This window comes from Rhinatrema bivittatum, chromosome 1, assembly GCF_901001135.1.
Source record: "Rhinatrema bivittatum chromosome 1, aRhiBiv1.1, whole genome shotgun sequence".
NCBI classification, from domain to species: Eukaryota; Metazoa; Chordata; class Amphibia; order Gymnophiona; family Rhinatrematidae; genus Rhinatrema; species Rhinatrema bivittatum.
This window is the reverse complement of record NC_042615.1, coordinates 56,567,921-56,595,288: the sequence shown is the minus strand read 5'-3', so window position 1 is coordinate 56,595,288 and position 27,368 is coordinate 56,567,921. Positions and strand designations below refer to the sequence as shown.

At 42.4% G+C, this 27,368-nt stretch overlaps 1 protein-coding gene across 4 annotated transcripts in view; it reads left to right on the top strand.

Annotated features, from left to right (window-relative positions):
- The window catches only part of SH3D19 (SH3 domain containing 19), a 247,586-nt gene that overhangs the window by 32,147 nt on the left and 188,071 nt on the right, over nucleotides 1-27,368 (top strand). For 3 of the 4 annotated variants that reach the window (XM_029605834.1, XM_029605745.1, XM_029605658.1), the window contains exon 2: nucleotides 3,260-3,299. In XM_029605834.1, coding sequence (XP_029461694.1) covers nucleotides 3,260-3,299 — 40 coding nt within the window. Of the gene's footprint in view, nucleotides 1-3,259; nucleotides 3,300-27,368 lie in introns of those variants that run through there. The other variant, XM_029605915.1, reaches the window with a different exon arrangement.

The following is a 27,368-nucleotide window of genomic DNA, read 5'->3' as shown; positions in this document are numbered from 1 at the left end:
GGTTTTGCAATAAGCAAAGCCCAAGAAAGCTAAAACGAAAATTTGAAGGTTCCTTGGGAAGGGAAGTGTTAATGCTTTTTGTATTGTGAGATTTTGTGCCTCAGTTGATGTTGATGCAAGAGAAATATTAAGACCCTCATCTTGCCAGGGAAACCAGCTAGTCAATGCTCAGAGCCTGATTTTTATATGATGAGTAATCTGTCGTTTCCCTTTTTTTTTTCTGGTTCTGCTTTTTTTTTATTACTTTCATTTAAAAAAAAAAAAAAGTTGGATGGGAGAACTTCAATAGAGACATATGAATGCACAACACTATTTAGAAGGGAGAATGTAATGCAGAAACAGACTGCACATCAGCTGATTTTTAGCTCATTTTATTATTGGATGTACAGAGCACCACTGTAGATACCAGACAGAATACCACAGGCCTGATTAAAAAAAGAACTTCCAGGCATATCTAGGCCTGTTGCCTATGCATATAACATCTCATGAACTTTAGAAGGAAGCTCTTTGGCACAATGTAAAAATTAAGACGGGTATTAGCAGATAATTTTCAACTGAGATCAGGCTCAACATACCGTGATTTAAGAATGAGATTCATGCCTGTCAAGGTATGTGCAAAATTAACCCATTTGGATATATTACCTAGAACACAGCTCTTGTTCTGTAAAGTCCCTTCCAATAGGGTGCTATGACTGGGTGACCCTGTCTAGATGTACATGGCAGCAGCATTAGGTCACTTTCAAATGTTTGAAGGTGATCACTGGACTTTCCTTTCCTTACTCCTTCCCTGTCGTCTTCAGGTTGCCCGCCCTTAGGCTGGCCGTTATCACTGTTCGGTTAGCAGGTGTTGGCCTGGCCTGGTGAACTGTCCATTCTGTGGATGCTCACAACCTTGACTGTCCCAGTGTGCTCCAGTCCAAAATGGAAATCAGGCTGGATCTCCTGTACGATAAGCACGTGGTGCTCTCACTGAGCTATTTCCCTGGATCCTGGAGAAAAGAATATTAATTTTTTTTTTTTACACTTTAAAAATATGTATTTAATTTCTCAAATTAGTATGCACGTGGATGGCTGTATATACTCCTATATAGTAAATAGCCTTGCATCACTAGTCATTTTTTTTTCTCTTTGAGTGCAGAAAAGCAGGTTTAAAAAAAAAATTATACCTGTAGGGGATCTCTAGAACAGTGAAGGTGCAAAACAACAAAATAAAAGTACCTGTAAACAAATGTTATGTTTGCTGCGGGAGCTGGGTGCAGAAGGAACATTTTGGCATCGCTGACTAGTCCAGGCAGGGGATACAGAGCTGTGCCTCGCATGTACGGCACAGTAATGTGGAGCCGTAACGTCCCTGGTTTAAAAATAGTTGATTTTTTTTTCTTCTGTGGTTTGGGAGGCTGCACTAGGCAGTGCTTCCTCTTGTGGTACTCCAGCCTCCTCCTGGAGCCTCCCACTCGCTGGGTCCCCGGAGCGCGATGAAGCGCATCTTGCAGGAAGAGGCGCGAGGGAAGGCAGCCTTGGGAACAAGCTGTGAAAACACAAGAGGAAAGTGACTATTAAAAAGTGATGCTTCACGTCTTGAGGGCCATAGAATACTTTATAACAACTGTACAGTGGAGGGGAAAACACTGTCACTTTTTTTCCATTCAGTTAGCTTTATTTGTATCTTTACCGTTTTTGTTTTATTTGACGCTGTACTGCAGATTTGCTCGTGCATAAAATGAATCATTTGTTCCAGAGAGCTTGCCATCTGGGAGAATGCTTGTCCAAAAAGAGAGAACATCCTAGGGGAATACCTGAGAAATTGCAGTACTTGAACTTGGTTTTATTTTTATTTTTTGATTTATATTCCACCTTTTGGCACTTCAAAGCAGATTACATTCAGGTAACTGTAGATATCGGGGCTCCTGGCCCATTTCTCTAACCGCTAGGACTGTCCCTCTGATTCCATGTTATTTTATACTGTCTACCGCCTTTCCCTTCTACCTTTTTGGTCATTTCTACTTGTCAGAAGTGTTTTGGTCCAATGTTAAAAAAAAAAAAAAAAAAAGAGTAGTTATCTGGATCTAGTTATTCACTCAACACTTACTTGCTGCTTCATGAGCACACTTGGAATATATTACGAAGGGCAACCTATTCCCTGTGCTGCTGCCAGAAACTGACTTGAGAAGAGGGGTGGCGTGAATCCCTGGCTGATCCGAACGAAGCTCCACCATGCATCTAATTGTGAGTAGGTAGAGTCAAAGCCTTGAAGTCAAGAGGCTTAACTAGATTTAAAGAGAAGTTTCTCATGATGCTGTGGAGCTTGTATTGACCCTGGAGAAAATTGGATTTATGAAGGTTGTAATACATCTTTTTTTTTTTTTTGTCTGTGCTGAGCAATCACTGGAGATCAAAAAAATCTGAAGTGATTGCTCGTGTTTATTCTTGAGAGAGCGCGTTGCTTTCTTGAATCGCCTGAAGTGGCCCGCTGTCCTTTTTAAGAGTTTCATATTATCATGGTTCCAGGTCCGCTAACCTTGCATTTTGTGCTTTTGTGTTTTCTGTTGATACTTTTTGCTGGATTGCTGTAAGAATTATCCAGAAATACCATTTTGTGTGTATGTGTGTTGCACTGATGCTTTCTTTGGGCTTTCTAGAAATTTTGAAAAATAAGTTGCTAAGTACAATACACCCAGTGTCTGATAGTTCCATATTTAGGAGCTGCATTTATTGGGGAAATTTGTTTTCAGGCAGACCTCATAGTTGCAAAGTCTATGGCTAGTTAAGTAGCTAACTTTTTTTTTTTCCAGGGGAAGCTGCGTAGTTAATTTCTGTTATGAAAGTCGCCGGGGTTCTTGTTCACCTGTTTTTTTTTTTCTGCAGCCAAAAATATTTTGTTGGAAACTGTGAGTACATTTTGAAAAATCCAGTCTAGGCACATGGATGCCCCCTCCCTCCTCTCCCGATCTGGCTGAAAGTATGTGAGCTCCTGGAAGCCCCAGCATGCTTCTAGTCGAGCAGAGGAGATCCAGGTTTCAGACAGGGCCAATATATTTGGGGCAAATTGCCATTTTCCTGAGTACATGGCTTTGCAAAATTGCCCTCCTCAAATTGTGAAGCCGAAGTTTGATTTAACATCTTCGATTCAGAGTTGCATGTTGTAAAAGGGCGTTTTGAGCAATGCAAGCCGACTTCTCCCTAGGTTTTTTGGGTTTTTTTTTCTCTGACTGGTATTGCCCATATTATTTGCTAACACAAAGGTTTTCTGTTTCCACAGATCGCTCAGAAAGAAATAAACCAGAGCACCGCACTTCTAGGTAAGACCTTTTTGTTTTCTGGGTGTGTACAGGGAGATGCATATTGAGTCCAGTGCATGTATGCCTTGGCCTCTGATTTTCTCTGCTGCTGCAGGCTCACCAGCGAGGCACAACAGATACTCGTGATCTGAAAGGACCACTGTTAAGAAACGGGATACTGGGCCTGAAGGACCCTTGGTCTGAACCCGTTATGGCAGTTCACATTTTTACCACACAGCTCACTTGTGCATTATCGACTTGTTGCAGTGATAGCAGTGTTAACCTTTCACGTTCATTAAAGCCAATTAATTTCTTCCGTCTGCTTGCTGGTGCAGCACCCAGACATTTCATCATTGTCTCTTGAGGGTTCCCAGGGGTTTGGCACTATCAGTCATATTATTTAATTTAGACTTGCCACCCCACCTCCCCAGGGAAAGTAATTGCCAGCTGAGGAGGTATAGTGCTGCTTCTGTGCAGACTATTTACACGTCATCTTCACCCATAGTCAGTTCTGTACATGAGGCTCTGGAGTTGCTGACTGATTGTATTCGGGGCAGATGCTCGTCGCGCGTTTAATTCAAAATTTGGCAAAAACTGAAATAGTATGGGTAAGCCATTTCCCAGTCCCCAAAGAACATCCATGAGCACCATTCCCATACTTATCAGGAAATAACAAGGTTTAGGTATTATAATCGATTGCAATCTTAAGGCTCAGATAAAAACAGTTTTAAGGGTAGCTTTTTAGAAGCTGAGATTTGTGAGGTGCCTGAGATTTTTATTACATCAAGATATTATCAGTACTAGATTATTGTAATACCATTTATTTTGGTTTGCCAAAAAAAAAAAAAAAAGTGAGGCTCTAGCATATGGTCCAAAATGCCACAGAATGTATAATTAGAGAGCCTGGAAGGCAAGAACACACCTCGCCTAGTTTAATTGCATTATATGTTGGGTTCCTATTGCTGTCCTGTCAAAATTCAAGGTCCTGATGTTGACGTTGAGAGGCTTGAGGGAAGCTAGCCTTGAATATCTGAAAAAAATTCTTATTATAAGCCCACAAGACATTTGCAGTCAACAAACAAGTAATTGTTAGCAATTCCCTTTATCAAGAAATGTTGAATGCAGGTCTCTCGATTTGAGGATCTTTTCATCTATAGGCCCTGAATTGTGGAGCAGTTTGCCACAGGCAGCAGTCTGACAGGATGGACTCAGGGAAAATGCTCAAAGCTTATTTTATTTGCTGAAGCATTTTCTGAGGGGAATTAAGTAGGATGTTTGAGCTGCTGAGGTCTTCTGTGAAACTAATCCTGTTCAGTTTTATTCTATCTTATTTTATTATTTTTGTCTGACTCGTATGTTGTTTGCCTTAATATGTCAGACATTTGATGTTTTAATAATGTAACCCGCCTTGTACAGCACTGCTGAGAAAGGCAGACTATAAATGTTTAAATAGAGTAAAGCTCTGTGGGGTTACCTGTGACGCATAACCCAGGTTCATTGGTAACCTCCTTTGTTTAAAACCAGAATTTCTTGAAGTACTGTATAATACATATTGAAGGGGAGAGAGAGAGCATCTGCTGAATTGTAAACATCATCATGGGCATTTTACCTGAAAATTATGCCTTTTTTTTTTGATTGACAATTTTTTATTGGTCTTCACATGAAAAATATACAAAACAATGAAACACTAGACAACCAACAAGTTTTCATTGCAATAATAAACCCCTTTCCCCCCCGACCAAGAGTACTAAAATCAATGATACATAAACTGGAGTACATATAATACAGTCTTATTCTAAGACCACTGTGGCGAGCAGGTTAAGCACTAACATGTAGTATCTCATACAAGATACGTGCATCTTGTCTCTTAGATAACTGATTCCTTCATGTCAAATAAGGATCCCATATCCTATAGTATTTAGGTAAAGTATGATTTTTAAGCGCAGTTAACTTGTAAAGGTAACAATTATGTTCAAGTCGGGCTACCACTGCTTCCTTAGTAGGGAGATCTAGCCTTTTCCAAAACAGAGCTAGCTCACATCTGGCAGCAATAAGGATTTGATGTACAAATAACCATTGATAGTGAGGGACTGGTGGAGATACATTAAGTAAAAAATGTTCAGGAGCTAGAGGAACCTCTGAGCCCACAATGCCAGCAACCAAATGATTGGTTTCTTCCCAAAACATTTTCACCTTTCGACAACTCCACCACATATGAAAGTAAGTACCAGTACCCTCATACTTTTTCCAGCAGTCTGCACTAAATGATGGTACAAACTTCTGTATCCTAACAGGCGTTAGTTGCTTATTAAGTATCGCTGCTGCAGCTCTTTACCTGGGGCACCCACATGCAATGGCTAATTCAGCCTGTTTACTGTAAACAGTTTTTTGCCCAGATAGAATGAATTAGCCATCTCCCTGGAGAGTCAACTACATAGTTAGATTCAGCTCCGTTAATGACTGAGGAGGCTCATGAGGCAGTGTGCATGTGGGAGCTCCCGCACATGCTCAGTAGAACTCAAAGCTCTACAAGCCCTGCCCTCAGGTTTTTAAAAAGAAGCTGAAAACATGGCTTTTCAGCCAGGCCTTTGCGGAGAGATAATCCTCCCACTGTAACTTGCCCACTAGCTAAGCCAGCTCTATCTGTTATCCATCAGCTACTCCAGTTTTTCCAGTTATGGCGTTCCCCTAAGATTATTTGGAAGTTTCATCATGTATAGCCCTATGTTTATATTATTCTTTAGTATATTTCTATTGTACCACATGTTTCATGGCTTCTTCATGTTCATTATACCTCATGTTCATTGTATCCGCCCCATGGCGACAGTTTAGTTTCTATGTAACCCGGTGCGATATGTATCCTATACAGGAACATCGGTATATAAAAGTTAAAAATAAATAAATACAAGCTTGGAGAGATGAGTCTGTTCAGTGTCTGCAGATGCCCTGCACATTTTATGGAATTTTCCACAGATTCTCGGTGGTCTTATTCACAACTGTAACATCAGACCCCACACTCTTTTTTTTACCCTTGTTATTATGTTTGCTCTCTGTATCTGTTCTAAGTGTTCTTAAATTCTGTCATAATTTTGGTTTCCACAACCTTTTCTAGTAGGCTGTTCCAACCATCTGCCATGCTCTCAGTAAAGAAGTATATCTTCATGTTTCTTCTGAGCTTCCTTCCCTCAAGCTTCATATCATGAACCTTTGTCCTGCCCTAATTCCTTTTAACCATATTTATAAAGGGTGTGGTTTGAGGATAAAACGCCATGTTCCTTTATTTGCAGGGTACTTGGATTTGATTCTTTATTTCTAATCTCACATCCCTTCCTTTTCAGCCCAGCTATCATAGCAGTGGGCCCTTACCTGGGGGCATGCACCATATTCCTTCAGGAACCATACTCAGGGGCACTCTTAAGGAGATGACATTGAGCAATGGATGAAAGTCCTGCCCACCCCCATCCTACTGGGAGCTGTCAACACCCCTGGCATAGCATCTCCAGCACCTGCAAGCCTAGTGATCAGGGCTCAGAAACTGAGCTCCTCTCCCATGTAGCAGCACTTGTTGCCATCATGTTTGGCCTAATAAACTTTAGCAAGGCAGCAAGTCAGTGGCTCACAGTGCATTGCGAATGCAGTGCTGTGAGTAGAGGAAGCCCTCTGTCAGTGTGGTGTCTATCAGATGTATTTATTATGATGCTATGCAATATAGAGGCAACCTGAATCAAAGTCAGATTGTGATGACCAGGATTTAAACTTGACTGTGTGCGCGCTGGCGTCTTAAAATGTGTTCCTGGAGCAGCTGAATGCAATCTGCTGCCTGAGGCAAGGAGAAAGAGGACACCCCCCTTCTGTGCGTTGCAAGTCAAATCAGGAAGAGGGGGAGGGGCCCTCTTGGAGTCTAGCCCTTTTGATAATTCCAAATGTTGGGGAAGGAGAAGGCAGGGTGAGTGACAGATAAGAGTGTTAGTGATAATATTTCTAGGAAGCTGGCAACCCTGTCACTCTCCCAGGAGCCCCACCAGTTGTCCCACTCTTCCCCAGGATTTGTCCCGCGTGAGAAGGGTGAATGGTTTGGATTTGTGTGTACTGCACTTTTTCCGGGATGGTGCAAGGGAATTGGGTGTCCTAGGTGAACCTTGAAGAATTGCACTCCCCCAGCCCTCCCCACAAACAATTACAAATAATGCATTTATACATTTATATAGGTTTTACATGAAAAAGGGCATTCAAAGTACAGTCTTCTGAGGTAAAAATATCACTATATATATATTATGTTTACATCTAGTGCTGTGGTGCCAACCAGAAACCGTGAATAAAGCAAGAGAGACACTTGGAACTCATAATATATTAGGCCTGTGGAAAGTGCCTTAGGTAGGAGCTCGACTGTCAGAAAGCGATTGAATAAACTGAATTACTATTATCTCCCATTCCAAAATAGCACTAACTGCCAGCATTCAAACAGTATCAACCCTACCTATGAAAAAGTAACAATTCAAGATCTATGTGGATGACATTCAGTTCTTTGTACCATACTCCACATCCTGGTCTAATACCCTCGCAACTGTTAGCCATAGGTTGATTGTTTTGATGTGAAGGCAATCTCACAACCGCCTCAAATTAAACACTTCCAAAACCAACATTTTACATTTATCAACCATTCCTCATTCTGCTTGCAGTCCCCCCTCTCACTTACTCCTAGATGATGTATAAATTCCCATTGTATCGAAAGTCCACAATCTGTGTGCATCTTGATTCACGCCTATCCATGTCCCTTCATATTTCTAATACAGTAAGAAATTATTTTTACAAACTTCATCTGCTAAAACGTCTCTGACCTTTGCTGTTTGCCAATGATTTCCTTACTGTTCTTCAATCCCTTATCCTTACAGGCATTGACTACTGTAATGTCCTCTTTCTTGGCCTTCGTGACAATGCTCTCCGCCCTTTACAATTAATATAAAACACAGCCTCACACATTCTGACAGGCACTTCCCGCAAAGAACACATATCTCCAATCCTACACTCACTACATTGGCTCCCGGTCAAATTCAGAATTCTATCCTTCATTCACAATCTAATTCATAACGACTCCTCAACGTGACTGTGCACTCTACTTTGTATTTATCAACCCAGCAGAGAGCTCCACTCACTACATAAAAATTTTCTGGAGATACCATCTGTCCAGCTAACTAGATTAGACATCACCAGATGGCGTGCCTTCTCCGTTACTGGCCCTTCACTTTGGAATGCCCTCCTAGACCACCTAAGGCAAATAACATCACTCATAGACTTTAAACAAAATTTAAAGACATTCCTCTTCACTATGGCCTTCAGCTCCCTCCCAATGCCTCAATAAGTACTACCCCACTACTCAATAAGCACCATTTCTGGAGCCTCTCCTCCTTTTAGAATTTTCCCTTCCCACCTTATCCCAATCCTTATAGCTTAGCTTTCTTCCCTGTTTTTTTTTACAGTTATGTTTTTATGTCATTTTAAAATTATGTATATTTATTTGTAAACTTTTTTGCCTGATGTTTTAGTTGTAAAAGCAGTATATAAACTCTTTTAAATAAAAATAAATAAACCCTACCTATGAAAATGTAACATTGCAAATATTAGACTGGGTCCTAAAACACCAATACACCTCCTATTAAATAAACAAACAAACCAGGCTGCTATAAATCTCTACATAGAAACCTCATGATAGAGTACCTCACCTCGGTCACACATGCAGAACACACAGACCCTTACCAAATTTAGAATAGAGAGACCATAAAATACAACTAGAAACATGCAGAACAAAAATTCAACTGGAAACTGCAACAAGCCAGATTCTGAATGCACTGCAACAATGGAAAAACAGAAACTTCAACATTCCTCATAAAACATCAAACAATGCAATCAAGAAAAATAAAACAATCATAATAATAAAAACATTTTATTTATTTATTTACTTATGCAATTCTTATATACCGTTACACAGAACACAAGGTTCTATCTTTACGGTTTACATAATACAAGCTATTAAATAGTTGGAAAACAGAATAAATACAATAAAAACTTCAATAAAAATAGTAAGAAAGCTAAAATCTACTTGTAAAATAAAACTAAAATAACATAAGTATAGTTAAGTGTAACACCATCCCCGGGTGCAGATTACTACCCAATAAGGCCATAAAAGTATTTGATTTACTCTTTGGAGTTGGAACTTTCCCAGGCTAGCTTTACAAGGTCTCTTCCTTTCAGGGCCTGGATCCTTTGGGGGTATGAGATTACACCGAAGACCCCGAGTGCTAACGGTGATACCTTGTGTTCTTGTTCCTGGGAGAGAGGTACTTGTATGTCCCAGGGTGTGCTGGATGGGCCCAATAAAACAACTGGAGCCACTGCGTTAGTGTCCAAATTAAAGTTGTTACTGTTGAAACTGTATGAATATGGCACATGAGTTAATCCCATAGCACCACAATATGTGTTCTTTTACAATCTCCTCCTCAATTTGTACAGGAATATCTGGTGTCAGCCAGGGGAACTTCTACCCTCCAGGACTTGGAAAAATAGTCTCTAGGTGGGCAGGGTGTCCTTTGGATGGGCTGCAGCCCTTCCAGACAGCCAAAAATACCAAGTTACTGTCTTTGCACAGAGAGATAAAGTGTCTCTCTCTCTCTCTCTCTCTCCAGATGTGTGGAAGCACTGTTTGGGGGGTCTTCAAGGATGTTAGGCTTTGCCTTTTCTCACACTTAGTTGATTTCCTGGACTCCTTTGTATCTGGTACAGTTCTTTTACCTTCTGTATTGATCCCTGATGGGAGGGATCCCCTAAAGCGGGATTCTCTGTGCTTCACTCAGGAAGGAGGGGCAGCCAGAACTTCCTCCTGGATCTTGAAACCAACTCTTTCCAAAAAAAAAGAAAGAAACTGAGAATAACACCAGAGTGTATCCTCTCTGCAGGTCACCACTTCAGGGGGCAGGGTTTCCCTAACCTGCACAGCCCCAGACACAGGGTTCCCCGTTCCCTGGGCCCAGGCGGTGTACAGGCTCTCGCAGCAAGGCTCCTACCACTTAAAATAGTAAACCCAAAATATGTACCCAGAGGAAAAATATCCAACCAGCCAGTAAGTGGACTGGAAAGGAAAACCCCTTCCGACCCTGGTCAGGACCACCAAGCAGGGTTTGCCTGGCTACTCTGACTGGGCTCCTAATCTTGTACTAACCAGAAGGGACTGCCCCCCCCCCCCCCCTAAGCTCCAGGCAGAGCACTGCTGTAAATCCTCACCAGGGGGGACGGCCATTCAGGACCCTGCAAAGGGAGGGGCTGCATATGAATGGAAACCTCCCCCTTACTTCCATCCTGCATTAAGCTGGCTGACATCTGAGAAGCCAGCACTTACTGGTGGCGTGACTGTAGGCTCCGCTACATAAGAATAAGTATTTCAAGACAGCTGACAAATAGAACATTAAACATTTGTATAGGAGTTTAGTTATTTAAAAAGGTCCTAAAAATCCTATAAAATATTTCAGAAGAGCAGGCACATCAAGTAACACCCAATAATGAATAAGGATATACTATAAGTTCCCCACTCTCCATACCTGAGAACCTCCTGATTTCCAGTCACCCTGAGATTGTTGTGGATTAGTGGAGAGAGGGAATGCACAGCAGCCTTCCCACCCGCTAAGGCCCACGCGACACAGCTTCCTGTCCTGGGCCCACTCGGGCGGGAAGAGCAAGGAGTGGAAATCATTGTAGACCTGCCTAAAACTGTAGCGCTCTCGGCAGCCGCCTGGTTCATCTACTTGGCCATGCACGCTCTCCCATTCACCCCCCACCCCATGCATTCTAACTTCTCCTCTGTTTCCCACCCCTTCCCTCCCCTCCCCTCTCAATTCCTTCACTCACTCGGGCCTCCCGCTTCTCTTTTGCTCACTCACCCCTTCCCTTCCTTTTCCTGCCTTGCCTCACCTCCGCCTCCTCAGTGGAGCTCCCGTGAGGGGTAGGAGCCCCGCGGGTAGGTCACTCAATCCGTGCCACTGTGGTTCTTTTCTTCTGTCTGCGGGGACGCCAGTAAAACTGCACGCCGGAGCCTTTGGTCTGGATGCAGGGTGAGGTCACGGCAGGAGTGTTTTAGGGGGCACTTCTGCCTGCGGTAGCTGCCTCACCCTACCTAAACATAGAACCTGTTGTATTCGATTAATGCAAGCTGGAAATGCAAGTCATTTCATCAGTGGAAAATGGGGAAAGTGCTGTTAGCTTATCTAGAATTGTTCTTTACAAGCCGTGAACTGCAAGGGTTAATTTGAAGAGTAATTATTGAAGCGCTGGTGTGTGTTTCCAGGCAGAGGACCATTGCTAGTGTAGCTGGGCTAAACAGGAGGGGGAAATGAGATTAAAAATGAGGGGAAAAGTCCAGTGTTAGATGTCTTTTTTGTCATACTTATTTAACAAAAATAAAGAAAAAAGGTGTGCGACCTCTAGCCGAAAATCTTTTACCAGAGTTGTTCATGTTGTGATATTATGTTTTCACTTGGAGCTGTGTGAAGCCCACATAGAAATCTAGCAATCAACTTTCCAATATACTTTCATTTGTAATGGTGGCAGTCATTTAGGTTGAGTTTTGAAAAACTTTAAATGCCAGGTGCTTCTCAGGAATTAACAACAAAAAAAAAGCAGATCAATTCACCTCAGTTCTTTCTGGCCTCTGGAGGATAAATATTGGAAAATATCTGTATCTTGCTGAACAGCCACTGATGTAGGAGGAGCCACTCAGAGGATATTCAGTAGAAGAAAACATTTATCACGGTTTGAAATAATAATCCACATGTTCTGAACGAGGAGAGGAGCCCCTGTAGATGCTTTGTAATGCCCTTCATTCTGCTCACTAACACGCCGATACAGTACAGTGCGCTCCATCGGAGCCCTTGGATGCGCGTTTTCCCTTACCCCTTATTCAGTAAGGGGGCGGAAAACGCGCATCCAACTCGCTGCACCTAATAGCGCCCTCAACATGCAAATGCATGTTGATGGCCCTATTAGTTATTCCCGCGAGATACAGAAAGTAAAATGTGCAGCCAAGCCGCACATTTTACTTTAAGAAGGGAAAGTGCACAGAAAAGCAGTAAAAACTGCTTTTCTGTGCACTCTCCGACTTAATATCATGGTGATATTAAGTTGGAGGTCCCGCAGGGTAAAAAAAAAAAAAAAATGTAAAATGGGCCGGCAGCTGTTGGGCCGAAAACCAGACGCTCAATTTTGCCGGCATCCGGTTTCCAAGCCCGTGGCTGTCAGCGGGCTCGAGAACCGACACCGGCAAAATTGAGCGTCGGCTGTCAAACCTGCTGACAGCTGCCGCTCCGGGCTAAAAGGAGGCGCTAGGGACGCGCTAGTGTCCCTAGCGCCTCCTTTTGCCCGTTTCTACCGCACCACCTAATTTAAATACAGAATCGCACGCACCGGCGAGTGGCCGTTCGTCCGCTCTCCCGCGGACTTTACTGAATCGGCCTGAAACTCAGGAGATGCATGTGCGCTCTTTATTTTATCTCTGCAAGCCCTTGGAGTCAAATCTGAGACTGCCAGAGTGCAGCCACAGCTATGCAGTTTCCATTACTTCCCATGGGAACACTTTAATATTTTGGGGTTTGTTTTTTTTTTGGTTTTTTTTGAGTAGAAAACCTGGCTGGAGTGAGACCCCTCCCCCCCCCCCTTTTTTTTTTTTTTTTTTTTTTTTTTAAAACATCTGCACCGAAAATACATTTTGACAGCTTTCCCCTATTTTTAAAAAAACAGCTTTAAATTTTCTCATGCAAATGCTGCTTTGAAAGAGCCATGACTCCCTCCCCCTCCCCCCCAACTGTCTTGGCCTTTTTTTTTTTTTTTAAAGTCTGACACATTTTAAACAGTTTTATATACCGTCGAATGGAAACAATCCGTCTCAACGGTTCACAAAATTGAAACATAATACAAACTAAAAATAATTGGAAGAATGAAAATACATAATAAAATATTATAAAAAAACACATTACTTTACCCACCACTTGTAGCACCTCTGGCTTCCTAACTGGAGGCTTTTTCCTTACACAGACACACACCCCCTCTCATCTTCCTTGCCAAACAGCACAGTGGATGGTTTCCCCAGGGCCGCAGGGTGACACAAGCCCCATGGTCATACAGCGGTGCTACCAGTCGTTCTCACTGGCTGCTTATAGCACTGTCCAGCTCCTCTGCCAGGTTATTGACATTGAGTGATCTCAGGGGCGTTAAATCTGCCTCTCTCTGAAAAGGGATAATTAGTCATGCGTGTTGTAAAGAAGCTGATTTATTTAGAGTCGGCTCGTGCCTTTTCATTGGTAGCCCAAATAATGTACTCCTAGTAGGAGTTTATCTGAAAAACTTCCTGAAAGATATTGATTTTCCTCCCCCCCCCTCCCCCCTCCCCCCCATGATTTGCGGTGCCTCTGAGCAGCTAATTATTTATGTATGCGTTTATATAGTTATCTTATTTAAATAAACACCAGAACGTGGTTGCTTTTAGCCAAACTTTTTTCAAATATCTTTTTGCTGGAAATTTTTCTATGCCACAGATTTGACTGGATTGAACCTACACTTCATTTGCTTCAACTGCTAGTTAAGTTATCTTTAAAACAAAACTTTCCTGTAATACTGCTTTAGGTAAAACTGTGGTCACTGTGACTTCTCCCTCTCTCTCTTGATTTTTTTTTTTTAAATATATATATTCCATCTTTCTCAGAGTGAATTACATTCAGGGAATGTAGGTATTTCCCTATTCCAAGAGTGCTTACGCTCTGACAGGCCGATACAGTACAGTGCGCTCCGACGGAGCACACTGTTAACCTGCTCTTGGACGCGCGTTTTCCCTTACCCCTTATTCAGTAAGGGGAGGAAAACGTGCGTCCAACCCGCGGCACCTAATAGCGCCCTCAACATGCAAATGCATGTTGATGGCCCTATTAGGTATGCGCGCGGGATACAGAAAGTAAAATGCACAGCCAAGCCGCACATTTTACTCTAAGAAATTAGCGCCTACCCAAACGTAGGCGCTAGTTTTTGCCGGCACTGGGAAAGTGCACAGAAAAGTAGTAAAAACTGCTTTTCTGTGTACCCTCCGTCTTAATATCATAGCAATATTAAGTTGGAGGTCCCGAAGGGTAAAAAAAGAAAAAATTTAAAATGGGCCGGCAGCTGTCGGGCCGAAAACTGGACGCTCAATTTTGCCGGCGTCCGGTTGCCGAGCCCGTGGCTGTCAGCGGGCTCGAGAATCGACGCCAGCAAAATTGAGCGTCAGCTGTCAAACCCGCTGACAGTCGCTGTTCCTGTCCAAAAAGAGGCGCTAGGGACGCGCTAGTGTCCCTAGCGCCTCTTTTTACTGCCGGGCCTAATTTAAATACATTTTTTTTACTGTATCGCGCGCACAGGAGAGCGGGTGCTCGCCCGCTCTCCCGCGTTTTTTACTATATCTGCCCGTGAGTTTGTACCTGAGGCAGTGGCAGGTTGAAATAACTTGCGCAGGGTCACGAGGAGCGGCATCATGATTTGCATCCTGACTTCCCTCGTCTGCAGCCCCCTGCTCTAACCAGGAGGCTGCTCCTCCACTCTGTTCCCTATCCAGAGTTGTCACTTTAGCTCTCTCTCCCTTTTCGGTATCTGCCGTGTCTCTCTCCCTTACCACTCTGCTGCCTCCACCTGCATCCTTTCTCCTCCTGCCTGTCCGATGCTGTCTCTGCTTCCCTCCCAGTCCTGCTGATGGTGCTCTCTGTCTCCTCTTCCTGGTCTGCTATTGCAGTCCTTGGGGGAAAACAAATTGCAACAGCCTGCTGACCCATTGTTAAACAAAATTCTTCTTAGTACATGGATATTGGCCTAACACATTCTTCCAAGGCGATTGTAACACTGCCAAATGGAATTGGTTGTGAAAGACCATGAGAAGAAAGCCGAATCGTGCAGCAGTGAGCCTTTTTATTTAAGTCTAAAAGCTGTGCTTTGTTTAAAAAAATTTTTTTTAACTTTTTATTTATAGAAGATACAGTATTAAACAAGGAAACATCATTAACACACAGGGAAAAAAGTCTTAAATTAACACTGTATTGTGGAGAACGGCTGTGTCCATAACAAATATAATTTCTGGGAGGAAGCAAGTGATGGTGGATGCCTTACCCAGCAGAGGCAACCCCTCCACTCCACCCCCACTGCGCAGTACAGGGATGCAATGGGGGTGGGGAAGAGGATGTTAGGGGCATGGGGGGGAGGGGGGAGGGATGGGAAGTGATTATACCAGAGGTGTGGGGATGGAGGGAGAGAAGATGACGGTGTGACATGACCGGGAGAACCCAGCGAGACACCCAAAAAAAAAAAAGTTGGGAATTGCCACCGTAAGCTCCGTAGCATCTCTGGAGTCAAGCGGGAGTTCGTGTCGCCACCAGCACTGCCGATGGTTCTGCGACCGCGTAGGACCTGTAAGGAGCAGCGAGAGTCTGGCCCAAGAGCCCCGTGGCACCCTTGGCTGGGGGTGGTGGGCAGGAGAGGGAAGTTTTTACCTGGGGCTTTGCCTTTACGCGGTGCTTCTAGCATGCACTTTACAATGCGTTCAGACTTTTTAAGTGAATGGAATTGAAGGCAAGAGGATTATCACAAAATTAACGTTTGGGTGTTAATGTTACAGGCTAGGTTAAGAATTTCATTAGATCACACTGTTGAAAAGTTGTGGAATGGAATGATTACATTTTTGAGATCTGTTTTAAATGGCACAATATTATCTGATTAATAACTCTCTATTGCTAGGTCTTCCAGTCTTATCTACAAAACCCTTACAGATGGTGCAGAACTCTGCGGCGAGGTTACTCACCAACACAAATAAAAGAGCCCACATCACACCAATTCTCCACAGCCTTCACTGGCTTCCTATAAAAGCCAGAATTACCTTCAAGACATTATCAATGATCCACAAAGATGATATGGGCATCGCCCATCTAAATCTAAACTCGCAACTCCGCCCTCACACATCACAAAGACCTATCAGATACAACTACAAAGGTTCCTTATATGCTCCCCCGATCAAAACTTTACTAACTAAACGAGCACTCTCCACTGCCGGGCCCACCCTCTGGAACTCATTACCGCCGGATCTACGACAAGAGTCATGTCATCTAACTTTTAAGAAAAACCTAAAAACATGGCTCTTCCGGCAAGCCTATCCAGAATCGCAGGAACACTCCGACACCGGTCAAAGAGCAAAATAGTCCACTATAAGTTTCACTATAAGTTCCACTATAAGTTCCACGACCGCCCTTACCCCCTCAAGGCCCTATTACGCCCGATCTGGACAGACCACGTGTTTTAAAAAGACTTCTTTGTTGATGCATTAGTTCTCTAGCTCATGTGTTACTCATGTTTTTTTTGCCCATCAATACTGTTCTCCGTTACCTGTTTACCCCTATTTAGCCTACCCTCTTTTTTAACTATTCCCTACACTTATTCATGTTATTTTGACGAGTTATTGTTGTCTATTTAATAATTATGTTCTTATGTTCAGAAACTCTGTTTAATGTAACGCCTCAACTGCAACAGTTTTGTTCTATGTAAACCGACCTGATTTGATATTTGTATTGAGAAGGTCGGTATATAAAAATCCTAAATAAATAAATATTTATTTTTTAACCATAATTCTCATTTGCGTGCACATTTTTTTTTTTTTTTGTATGTTAGGTCATTGTCGTCTACTTTTCTGCTTCAGTGACTTTTTCTTCAGTGCCAGATCTTGATGTCTCTCACAAATTATCACTCGGCCTTCAACATAAATATTGCTGCTGATGCTTTCGTCTACCTACAAATCACTTTCTTACGGTCTAGGACTTGCCTGGCTACTGTAAAGACTCTGCTGATGCCTTCTGACAAAATATTGCAACTCTCATTTATTCCCAGCCCTCTCTAAAATTATTCCCTCCATCCTCTCAAAATTCCTTTGGCCCCAATCCCTTCATCACTTGCCCCCTCGATTCCCAGCTGTCTCGTCACTGTTCTCACCCACTCTGCCATCTCTGCTTTGGCATCGCATTCCCCTGTTCCCTGACCTTCACTCTATTACCAAACCTTGTTGCATCTTTCTGCACAGCTCATTCCTTCCATGACCAAAACTGTTGCCCATATCTTGATCTTTTTCCTTCAATAATTGAAATGTCTACTCTTTGGCCTCCACATCTTCCCCGTTCTATCTTTTAGAGTTCATCAGATTGCAGTGGCAAGAATCCTTTTCTTCTCACACACCTCCTTTCCTGCCTAACTTTCTTTTTTTTTTAATCTTGTTTCTCTCCACTGACTCCCCAAATGCTGCTTCTCTCTCCATATCCCTACACCTGCATCTCAGCCCTGCCGTTTCTTTGTGTTCCTTCTGTGCAATTGGCTGAGCACAGGCTTCTCTCTGTTCAGTTTGCTTTCACCTGCAAGCCATTTGCTTTACTGTTAATCAATCCTCTTATTTGGGAGTGAGGTCTGGTGTCTTATCACTTACCCCAAACTATACAGAATGGGACAGAACCCCAATATAAATCAGATACCTCCAGTTCTGTAAACACTCTGTGTTCACAGAAACAGCCCTAATAATGGATGCAGTGCAGACTTAGGAAGCTTCTCTTTACTAATCACCATACAAAAAAAAGAATATTCAGATTTTGGTGTTATCCCAATAAGTTACACAAACTCCCTCCCTACCAGGCTCTCTGAAGTAACACAAAACCTTGGGAAAAATAACACACTCGGCACCTACGTAGAAAACCAATCCTGCCAATCCAGCACTAAAACCTGGAATTAAAACTACAGCTCGGTATATGAAAAGATGGCAATGCAAATATTGCAGTGTGCCCTATTGGGAGAAACAAATTGTAAAGCAGAACAAGCTGGACTTCTACAGATGTTTACACAGAAAATATATGGTAGCAGAATACTTCACCGCAGTCAGAAACGCAAAACACACAAATACAGGCTAGAAATAGAAAGATGCAGACAAAAACTAAACTGGAAACCTCAAGAAGCCAGACTCTGTTTGCGATGCAACACTAGAGAAATAGAAATGCATTTCCTTCTGAGCTGTACAAAATAAAAAGATATCAGAGAGACACATTTTCCAAAATTGGTAGAGAAAATCCAAGTTTCCCCACAAAAGAATGAGCAGGAAAAAACTCTATAATCCTGGAGGAAAGAGGAGAAACAGCAGCTATAGCAGCAAAATGTGTGGGATCCTGCCACCTGATCAGGGACAATTTGGACTGGCACCAGAATCTGACATGTCCCTGATACTGTACTTCCTGTAACCTGTACCTTTATTGGACTTATTACCATTTTGCCATTTTTTTTCACTTTTCCTAACCTTTTATTTTAATTCTATATATTACTTTAGCCACACATGAAAAATTGTTATGCCAAACATTAATCTGAGTTGGAATCAGTTTGTAACATGTCCTTCCCGTTTTTGTTATTTCAAAGCCCAAAGATGCACTTCAGAAAGGAATATTACATGAAGCTCACTTCTCCTCCTCCCATCTGAATCTCTCTCATTCAGTTTACACTGGGGCTGATCCTGTAAAATGCACTCGGCTGTTTAACACGGGTTTGGCCGTATGTTTTCGACCGGCGTCTATTATCCCTTATACTGTAAGGGGTTTAGTGCCTTGAAAACATGTGGCCAAACCCCCTGAAAACTAATAGAGTTCATCACATGCAAATGCATGTTGATGAGGCTATTAGTTAATTGCCCAGGATTCTGAAAGTAAAATGTGCGGCTAATCTGCACATTTTATGCTCATAAATTAATGCCCGCAGTAGTTAATTTATGAGCAGCCTGAAAAAGTGTACAGAAAAGCAGAAAATACTGCTTTTCTGTACACCCTCCAACTTAATATCCTAGCAATATTAAGTTGGAAGAACCAAAAACGTAAAAAAAAAAAAAAAAAAGTGCCAGCCAGTCCGATTAGAGAACGGACGCTCAATTTTACTGGCGTCTGTTTTTCTAACTGATCACCGTCAGCAGGTTCGGAAAACAGACACTCATAAAATTGAGTAACAGTTTCCTGAATCCGCTGATAGAGCCACCTCTCCTGGGCCAAAGAGCTGCTAGGGGCGCGTAATCGTCCCTAGCGTCTCCTTTTAGTGCGACCCCCCCCCCCCCCCCCTCATTTAAATATAGGATCACGCGCCCAGGAGAGGTGGCTGGGCGCGCATTGGGAGAGCGGACACTCAACACGGAGCACTCGTTCTCCCGTGATCCTTTCTGAATCGGCCTGACTGTAAGCTGTGTAGGAAGCTCCTCACTTCCCAGTCTTCAGTGCCTGCATAACTTGTGTTTGTTTTCATACCCTTTATGAGGACACATTGACCTTGCACTCTGCTAGACAGATAATCAATAGATGCAAGAATACACAGTGATGGCAGGAAGAAACTGTGCACTTTGCTCACAGCTGGTTGTTTGGGCCCTTCGTTTTTGTCATCTTAACGTTTATTGATGTTCCCCTTCTAAATTTGGGTTTTCTCTGAGGGATCCTGTGAACCAATTTGTCATTGATGCGGTGCCTGCATCCTCTTGCTCCTGGGGGAATTCTCTCTCTGCACAATAATTTAAAAATTCTGCAGAATTCTGAATGCATTATTTGTCAAAATAACAAAATATAAATCACTCTCTTGAGCAATAATTAATTTAAAATGCAATATAAAAGTTCCCATTCAGAAATGCATAATTGTTTTAATTCAGAATTTCCCCAGAAGTACTGTAAAAGTACATCATAAGGCCCGCACCCTCTCTCCAGGCTTCAGTCCCCACAGTGTGCTCAGTCCCATCCTTCCCTCCTACTTACCAGACTAAATCTCCAGCTCTGTCCCTGCCTCAGCTCACTCTCCCTTTCTCCCCTACCCTAGCTTAACACCCACTCCCAGTTCTTTCCCTCCTTCATCTCACCATGGCTCAACAGCCGCCCCCCTGCTCTGCTCTTTCTCCCTTATCTATTTCCATCCAGGCCTTTTTCCCCCAACCCCCTAAGTTCAACAATCATTCTCCCTGTCAGACTCATCCCCCCCCCCCCCTCCAACTTCAATCTCTGTTCTTAGTGTTATGGGGCGCTATCCTTTTAAGCCTGCTGGCCTTGATGTCACCTCTGTCCTGGGCTGCTAGACAGGCTCTGGGACGGCTTAAATTAAAATTAAAATTAAAAACAGACAAAAATCTCCGAAGGCAAGCTTCCTGACTGGCTGTGCTTCTGAATTGGAGAGGGAATCACTGACTGCACACGGCAGGAGAAGTTGCCGTCCCCGGTGGTGATTGGGAGCAGCGCAGGAACAGTGAGTGCACCGCATATAGGCTTTACTGGCGGCAGCCCAACCATGGAAGAGGGAAAGGAAACATCATCCGTCCTCTTCTGGCTAACGCAGACCCGGTCGCTAATCTCTTTCCTCTTTCTCTGGTTTGGGCGCGTGGTTGCACCTATGGCAGATTCTGTACCCAAGATAGAAAATTCTGTGCGGGTGGGGAATTCTGAGAAAATTCTGCAGTGCACAATTAGGCATAATCTTCTCTGCCATGCCCCTGGAGGAGTCAGCACTTAAGCCCCAGGAAGGCAAACCTCTGCCAGATCTTTTGGAAAGGCCTTTGGCAGGTGCCTCTGATGCTGCTGCAGGAAGGGGAGGCAACTTCAGATGTGACTGCCATGACCAAGGGATGGCTCTGAGGATTGGAAAGTTCAGACCAGCTAGATGCCGCTGTGCTCATTTGAATAATTTGGCCAAAAGAGGAGGCACCGGGAGGAAGGACAGTACCTGGTGGACGGAGTATAACGGGAGATCAACATGAAACTCTTGGGGGTCATGGTGACCGCGGGACTTCCTCAGCTTAGTCTCTTCGTCTGCTAAGGATGTCAGATCTCGAGGTGATCTGGAAGGCAGTTTGTCTCTCGGCTCACGTTTCTGAACTAACTGTGTAGCTAAAGGGATTTGGCTTTAAATTTCTTATTTGTGGAATAAAAGGTTCAGGGTCAGCCTGGGAAGGGAACATTGAGGAAATTAAAGATAATTCAGCCCTACAATATATAGCATGAAATGACTAGAGAAATCTGTTTGGAAGAGGGACCTGCGTTTCCTTAATTTCTTAAAGTGCCTATGGTAGCACCTGGAGGCAGGTTTAATGGTTAAGTTTATCGAGGCACTTAAAATGCCTCTTGAGACTCTCTTCTGGTTTTGTATCTGCTCCAGTCTAGGGAGATTGCTGATGCGCGGGGCACGGTTGTGCTGTGACGGTTTAGATGTGTCCGTGCTGTTAGAAGTTGGGAAGGAGAGATGGTGGCAAGTTCGGTATTGATAATCTCCTTTTAGAGCCAGATAGAGAGTGGGTCTTAAAACTCTGCTTTAGACACGTCCTATGATTTGTTTCAAGATTGGAAAGTCCTCGTGTTCCCTGATGTGGTGCGTGCCATAGGGAGAAGGAAAATGCTTCTTGAATTAAGGTCTGGAGGAGCACATGTAGGTGCTTGCTTCTTGAATTTGCCTCGGGAATGTCTTGTGTTTTCCTCTGCCTTTAATGTCTCAGATAGGCCTTTGGGTCCCTGCTGATTACTCCTTATGTTTTCATGATATGCTTTCTATGTTTCTGGCCACGATCATCCTGTTAAGCCCTTTTCCCCCCTGGCAGGATGTTGATTGCCAAGGTGACTCATTGGATATTTCGCTCATGGGAGGGAAGAGCACTGGAAAAGGTGCTGCTCTGGTGAGCCGAGGCTGGAAATGTTGCAGCTGTGGAAGGAGGGTTTGGTTGCATCCAGCCCATCCTTTATTGCACATGTAAATAATTGGTTCAACAAAACCAGAATTATAAACAAAACGGCTGTGTTTGGAACGTGAGTAGTTTTGTGTACTGGCCGGACTCTGTGCATTAGGATGTCATTTTGCATTTGCTCGTGGCGAGGCTGGATTAAAGCTGCAAAAGCCCCGGTGGGAGCATTGAAGGTGAACAAGCCACTTTATTGATTTTTCTACACCATTGGCAGTAGACACTACTGTTTTCTGAACAGGAGATGTTTTATAGCAGGCGAGAAGATATCTGTCTGACTGGACAACAGGAAGCTGTCCATAGAAGATGCAGTGTGCTGAAGGAGTAATGCCGTGAGTAGCATCATTTTCTCCCACCCTCTGATTTGTACATGTGTGTGTTGGAGTAAGGGTGAGAAATCAGTGTTGATGCTCTTCTGCTGGTATGCATCTCTGTCTGCTGTTGGACTTTACAATACATTCTAATTAATAAAACAATTTGCTGTCTAACCATGTTCATGGTACTCTAATTCTCTAATAATTGTTATCATTTATAGTTTGGATTTATGTAGCACCATAATGCGAGGTCTCTCTGTACTTTTTGGCTTAGTACTTCAGATGACTTAAACTTAAATTGTGGAGCCACCACTAGGGTAGAGTCTGCTAGCACGTTTTGGTATTTGAATACCATGGAAATTATGATGTGGGGTGAAGAAGTAATTTTTGCTAATACCTGCTTAATGTTTGGTAATGTGAGTGACTTTTTTTTTTTTTTTTTCTCAAGATCATACAGAATCAATGGAGATCTTGGACCATAAATTTGTTTGCTTCTCGAACCACATGACTAGACCATTCTACCTGTCTTTCATATTCCCTGTTAGCTTCTAATCAGATGATGAGTATAATATAGATAGAAATATAGTATAATATGCGGCAGGTAATTGTAATGGTAACAGGTACCATGCTCTGCTCAACAGTCTTTATCAATTCCCTTTTTAGCAAAACCAAAATGCTATGAGCTGGAGCACAGTCTTTGTGTTTTGGGCCACTGCGATTCAGGAAGTGGCCAAAATATAGCTCTTTGAGTAAGTTTTCCCTATGATTAGTGTAATTGATTAAAATATGGGGCTACTCAACACATCAGGGAGGGTATGGCATAGACCAGACTAGAGAGTGCTTCCCAATCAGTGTGCCTTCAGACCTTATCAGGTCTGTGCCCTGGAAGTTACCACTGCCTGAGGCTCAGACCTATATCAGAACCTGGGCTCTATTCTAAGCCCCTCACAGCAACACAAGTCACCAGCAGTGGTTCATAAACATGTAGGAGTTTGAGAACATGTGTAATCATACATGATTCTTTTGCCAAGCTACACCATGAGCCCTGGAGTGTGCTACAATTAAGTATGTCATACTGGGTCAGGCCAGGGGTCCATCAAGTCCAATATCCTGTCTCCAGCAATGGCCAATCCAAGTCATAAGTGCCTGGCAAGATCCCAAACATTAGATAGATCCCATTCTACTAATGCCGGCTATTTCCTATTGATTGATACTAGTTTATGGACTTTTCCTCCAGGAAATTAGCCAAATCTTTTTTAAACCCAGCTACACTAATTGCCTTAACCACATCCTATGGAAATTAATTCCAGAGCTTGGGTGTTGAGTGAAAACTGAATTTTCTCCAGTTTTGTTTTAAATGTGCTGCTTGCTAATTTCATGGCATGCCCCCTAGTCCTTTTATTATCCGAAAGAGTAAATAACCAATTCACATTTACTTGTTCAAGTTCTTTCATGATTTTATAGACCTCTATCATGTCTCTTCTCCAAGCTGGAAAACCACACACTTAGGAATCTTTTTTCAAAGTGCTTAAAAAAGTGGGGAACATCTCATATATAAATGATAGGTGCTGCTTTTTATGTCCTTTTTTAACAAAGACCAGCATTCACGTATTATGGTGAAATCATATATTCATGTGTCACCAAAGTGATTATGCACCCCTTCAAAATATAATCATAGGGCTCCATACTTTTTGTTTATCTTATAATCCACAAACTTAATTCATTCCAAAATAGAACAAAAGGCACTCTTATCTTATAACGCCACGATGCTTAATCTGCTCTAGGCTGGAACAAAAGACATTTGTGCATTTTATCCAGTTAGTTTCATAATACACGGCCCGACACGGCTCGTGTTTCGAAAAACCTTCCTCAGGGGCCTCAGAAATATGTATTTACCAACTTCTGAAGGAAAAACTAAATATAGCATTAAAACCAACTTATATATTCCAAAACAAGTAATTTAATTATCAAAATTCATACATGTTAGCTCCGGCATCTATACCCGTGTTTCAAAAGTGGCCATGCCGTTTCCAGGAAGGATCCGCCATTTTACCTCGCTCAATTTTTAAACCCTCCTTTAACTAACTCTCAACCAATCAGTGACAAAAGGAGATCTCTACAAGAACCAATAGAATAATCCCACCTGTTCTTTTAAATCAGTGTCATCCATTCAATACTGTCATTCATTCCATAAGGAAATTGAGATGATAAATTGTAAATCCAACGCTGTTCTTTGTAATTCAAAAGAGAGCGCGAATCCCCTCCCCTATTTGACATTTGCACTACATCCAAAATAGTCCATCTTAATTGTTCAAACTCACAGTATACGGACATCACAACTCCTGCATGATTGATACCAAAAACATTAGTGGTTGAACAGCAGAAGGACAGGCAGAGCGGGCCACTTGGTTTTTAATATTAGGCCCTCTTTTAAAAGAAATTAATGGTTCCTCAGAGAAAACAGGATATAATTGTAGAATGTGCCAATGGCGATAAATGCTTTGAACTATCGCTGAGGACTTATCAGTATGTTGTAAACACAAACGTTCTTAGACATTGAACGTTTGGCCTGATATTCTAATAATGAGGACCCTGTCAAACACTGTTTACAAAAAAATCATGTGTTTGAACAATTAAGAAGGACTATTTTGGATGTAGTGCAAATGTCAAATAGGGGAGGGGATTCGCGCTCTCTTTTGAATTACAAAGAACAGCGTTGGATTTACAATTTATCATCTCAATTTCCTTATGGAATGAATCAAGTATTGAATGGATGACACTGATTTAAAAGAACAGGTGGGATTATTCTATTGGTTCTTGTAGAGATCTCCTTTTGTCACCGATTGGTTGAGAGTTAGTTAAAGGAGGGTTTAAAAATTGAGCGAGGTAAAATGGCGGATCCTTCCTGGAAACGGCATGGCCACTTTTGAAACACGGGTATAGATGCCGGAGCTAACATGTATGAATTTTGATAATTAAATTACTTGTTTTGGAATATATAAGTTGGTTTTAATGCTATATTTAGTTTTTCCTTCAGAAGTTGGTAAATACATATTTCTGAGGCCCCTGAGGAAGGTTTTTCGAAACACGAGCCGTGTCAGGCCGTGTATTATGAAACTAACCGGACAAAATGCACAAATGTCATCTGTTCCAGCCTAGAGTGGATTAAACATAGTGGCGTTATAAGATTGCCTTTTGTTTTATTTTAGAGCAAATTAAGTTTGTTAGATATAGAGTGCTCCGTATATAAGAGGCACGTATATATGAACCGTAAACTAGCTACGAAAGCGAAGCAGTGTCAATAGGGTATGAGCTGGAGGGAGGGGGAGGCTTGCCGGGTTCAAGGGGTTGGAATGGGGGATGAGGCTGGGTTATATTTCATTATATTTCATCTGCCATATGGATGACCAATCTTCCAGTCTTGCAAGGTCCTCCTGCAATTTATTACAATCTGCTTGTGATTAACTACTCTGAATAATTGTCATCTGCAAATTTGATCACCTCACTTGTTATACTCCTTTCGAGATCATTTATAAATACAGTATATTAAAAGGCACCGGTCCAGGTACAGATCCCTGAGGCACTCCACTGTTTGCCTTTTTCCACTGTGAAAACAGACCATTTAATCCTACTCTCTGATTTTTGTCTTTTAACCAGTTTGCAATCCACAAAAGGACTTTGCCTCCTAACCCATGACTTTTTAATTTTTTTAGAAGCTTCTCATGAGGGACTCTGTCAGTTGTCTTCTGAAAATCCAAATACACCACATCTGTTGGTTCACTTTTATCCACATGTATGCTCATCCCTTCATAAAAATGTAGCAGATCTATGGGGCAAGATTGTGTCCCATTAAATCATGTCTGTCTATATGTTCTGTGATTTTATTCTTTATAATAGTTTCCACGATTTTTCCCGGCACTGAAATCAGGCTCACTGATGTACCAGATCACCTCCTGGAGCCCTTTTTAAACATTGGGGTTACATTGGCCACCTTCCAGTCTTAAGAAGATAAGAAACTGCCATGCTGGGTCAAACCAAGGCTCCATCAAGCCCAGCATCCTGTTTCCAACAGAGGCCAAACCAGGTCACAAGAACCCAAACATCAAGAAGATCCCTTGCTACTGATGCAATTAATAGCAGTGGCTATTCCCTAAGTAAACTTGATTAATAGCAGTTAATGGATTTCTCCTCCAAGAACTTATCCAAACCTTTTTTGAACCCAGCTACACTAACTGCACTAACCACATCCTCTGGCAACAAATTCCAGAGCTTAATTGTGCGTTGAGTGAAAAAGAATTTTCTCTGATTAGTCTTAAATGTGCTACTTGCTAACTTCATGGAATGCCCCCTGGTCTTATATGGGGACAATAATTAAATTTATGGCTCTAGCACTAAACTTTCAAAAAGGAAACTTTGATAAATGAGAAAAATAGAAAAAACTGAAAGGTGTAATTACAAAGGTTAAGTGTGTACAAAATGCATAGAAATTGTTAAAATACCATCTTAGAAGCATAGTCCAGATTTATTCTATGTATTAGGAAAGGTGGAAGAAAGGCTAAACAATTGCTGACATGGTTAAAAGGTGAGGTGAAAGAGGCTATTTTAGCCAAAAGATCTTCCTTCAAAAATGGGAAGAATCCATCAGAAGAAAATAGGATAAAGTATAAGCATTGGCAAGTTAAATGTAAAACACTGATGAGACATGCTAAGAGAGAATTCGAAAAGAAGTTGGCCGTAGATGCAAAAACTCATAATAAAAACTTTTAAAAATATATCTGAAGCAGGAAGTCTGCGAGGGTGTCCGTTGGACCATTAGATGATTAAGGGGTTAAAGGGCACTTAGGGGAAGATAAGGCCATGGTGGAAAGGCTAAATGAATTCCTTGCTTCGGTGTTTACTGATGAGGATGCTGGAGAGAGACCAGTTCTGCAGGCAGTTTTCAAGGGTGCAGCGTACAGGGCATGG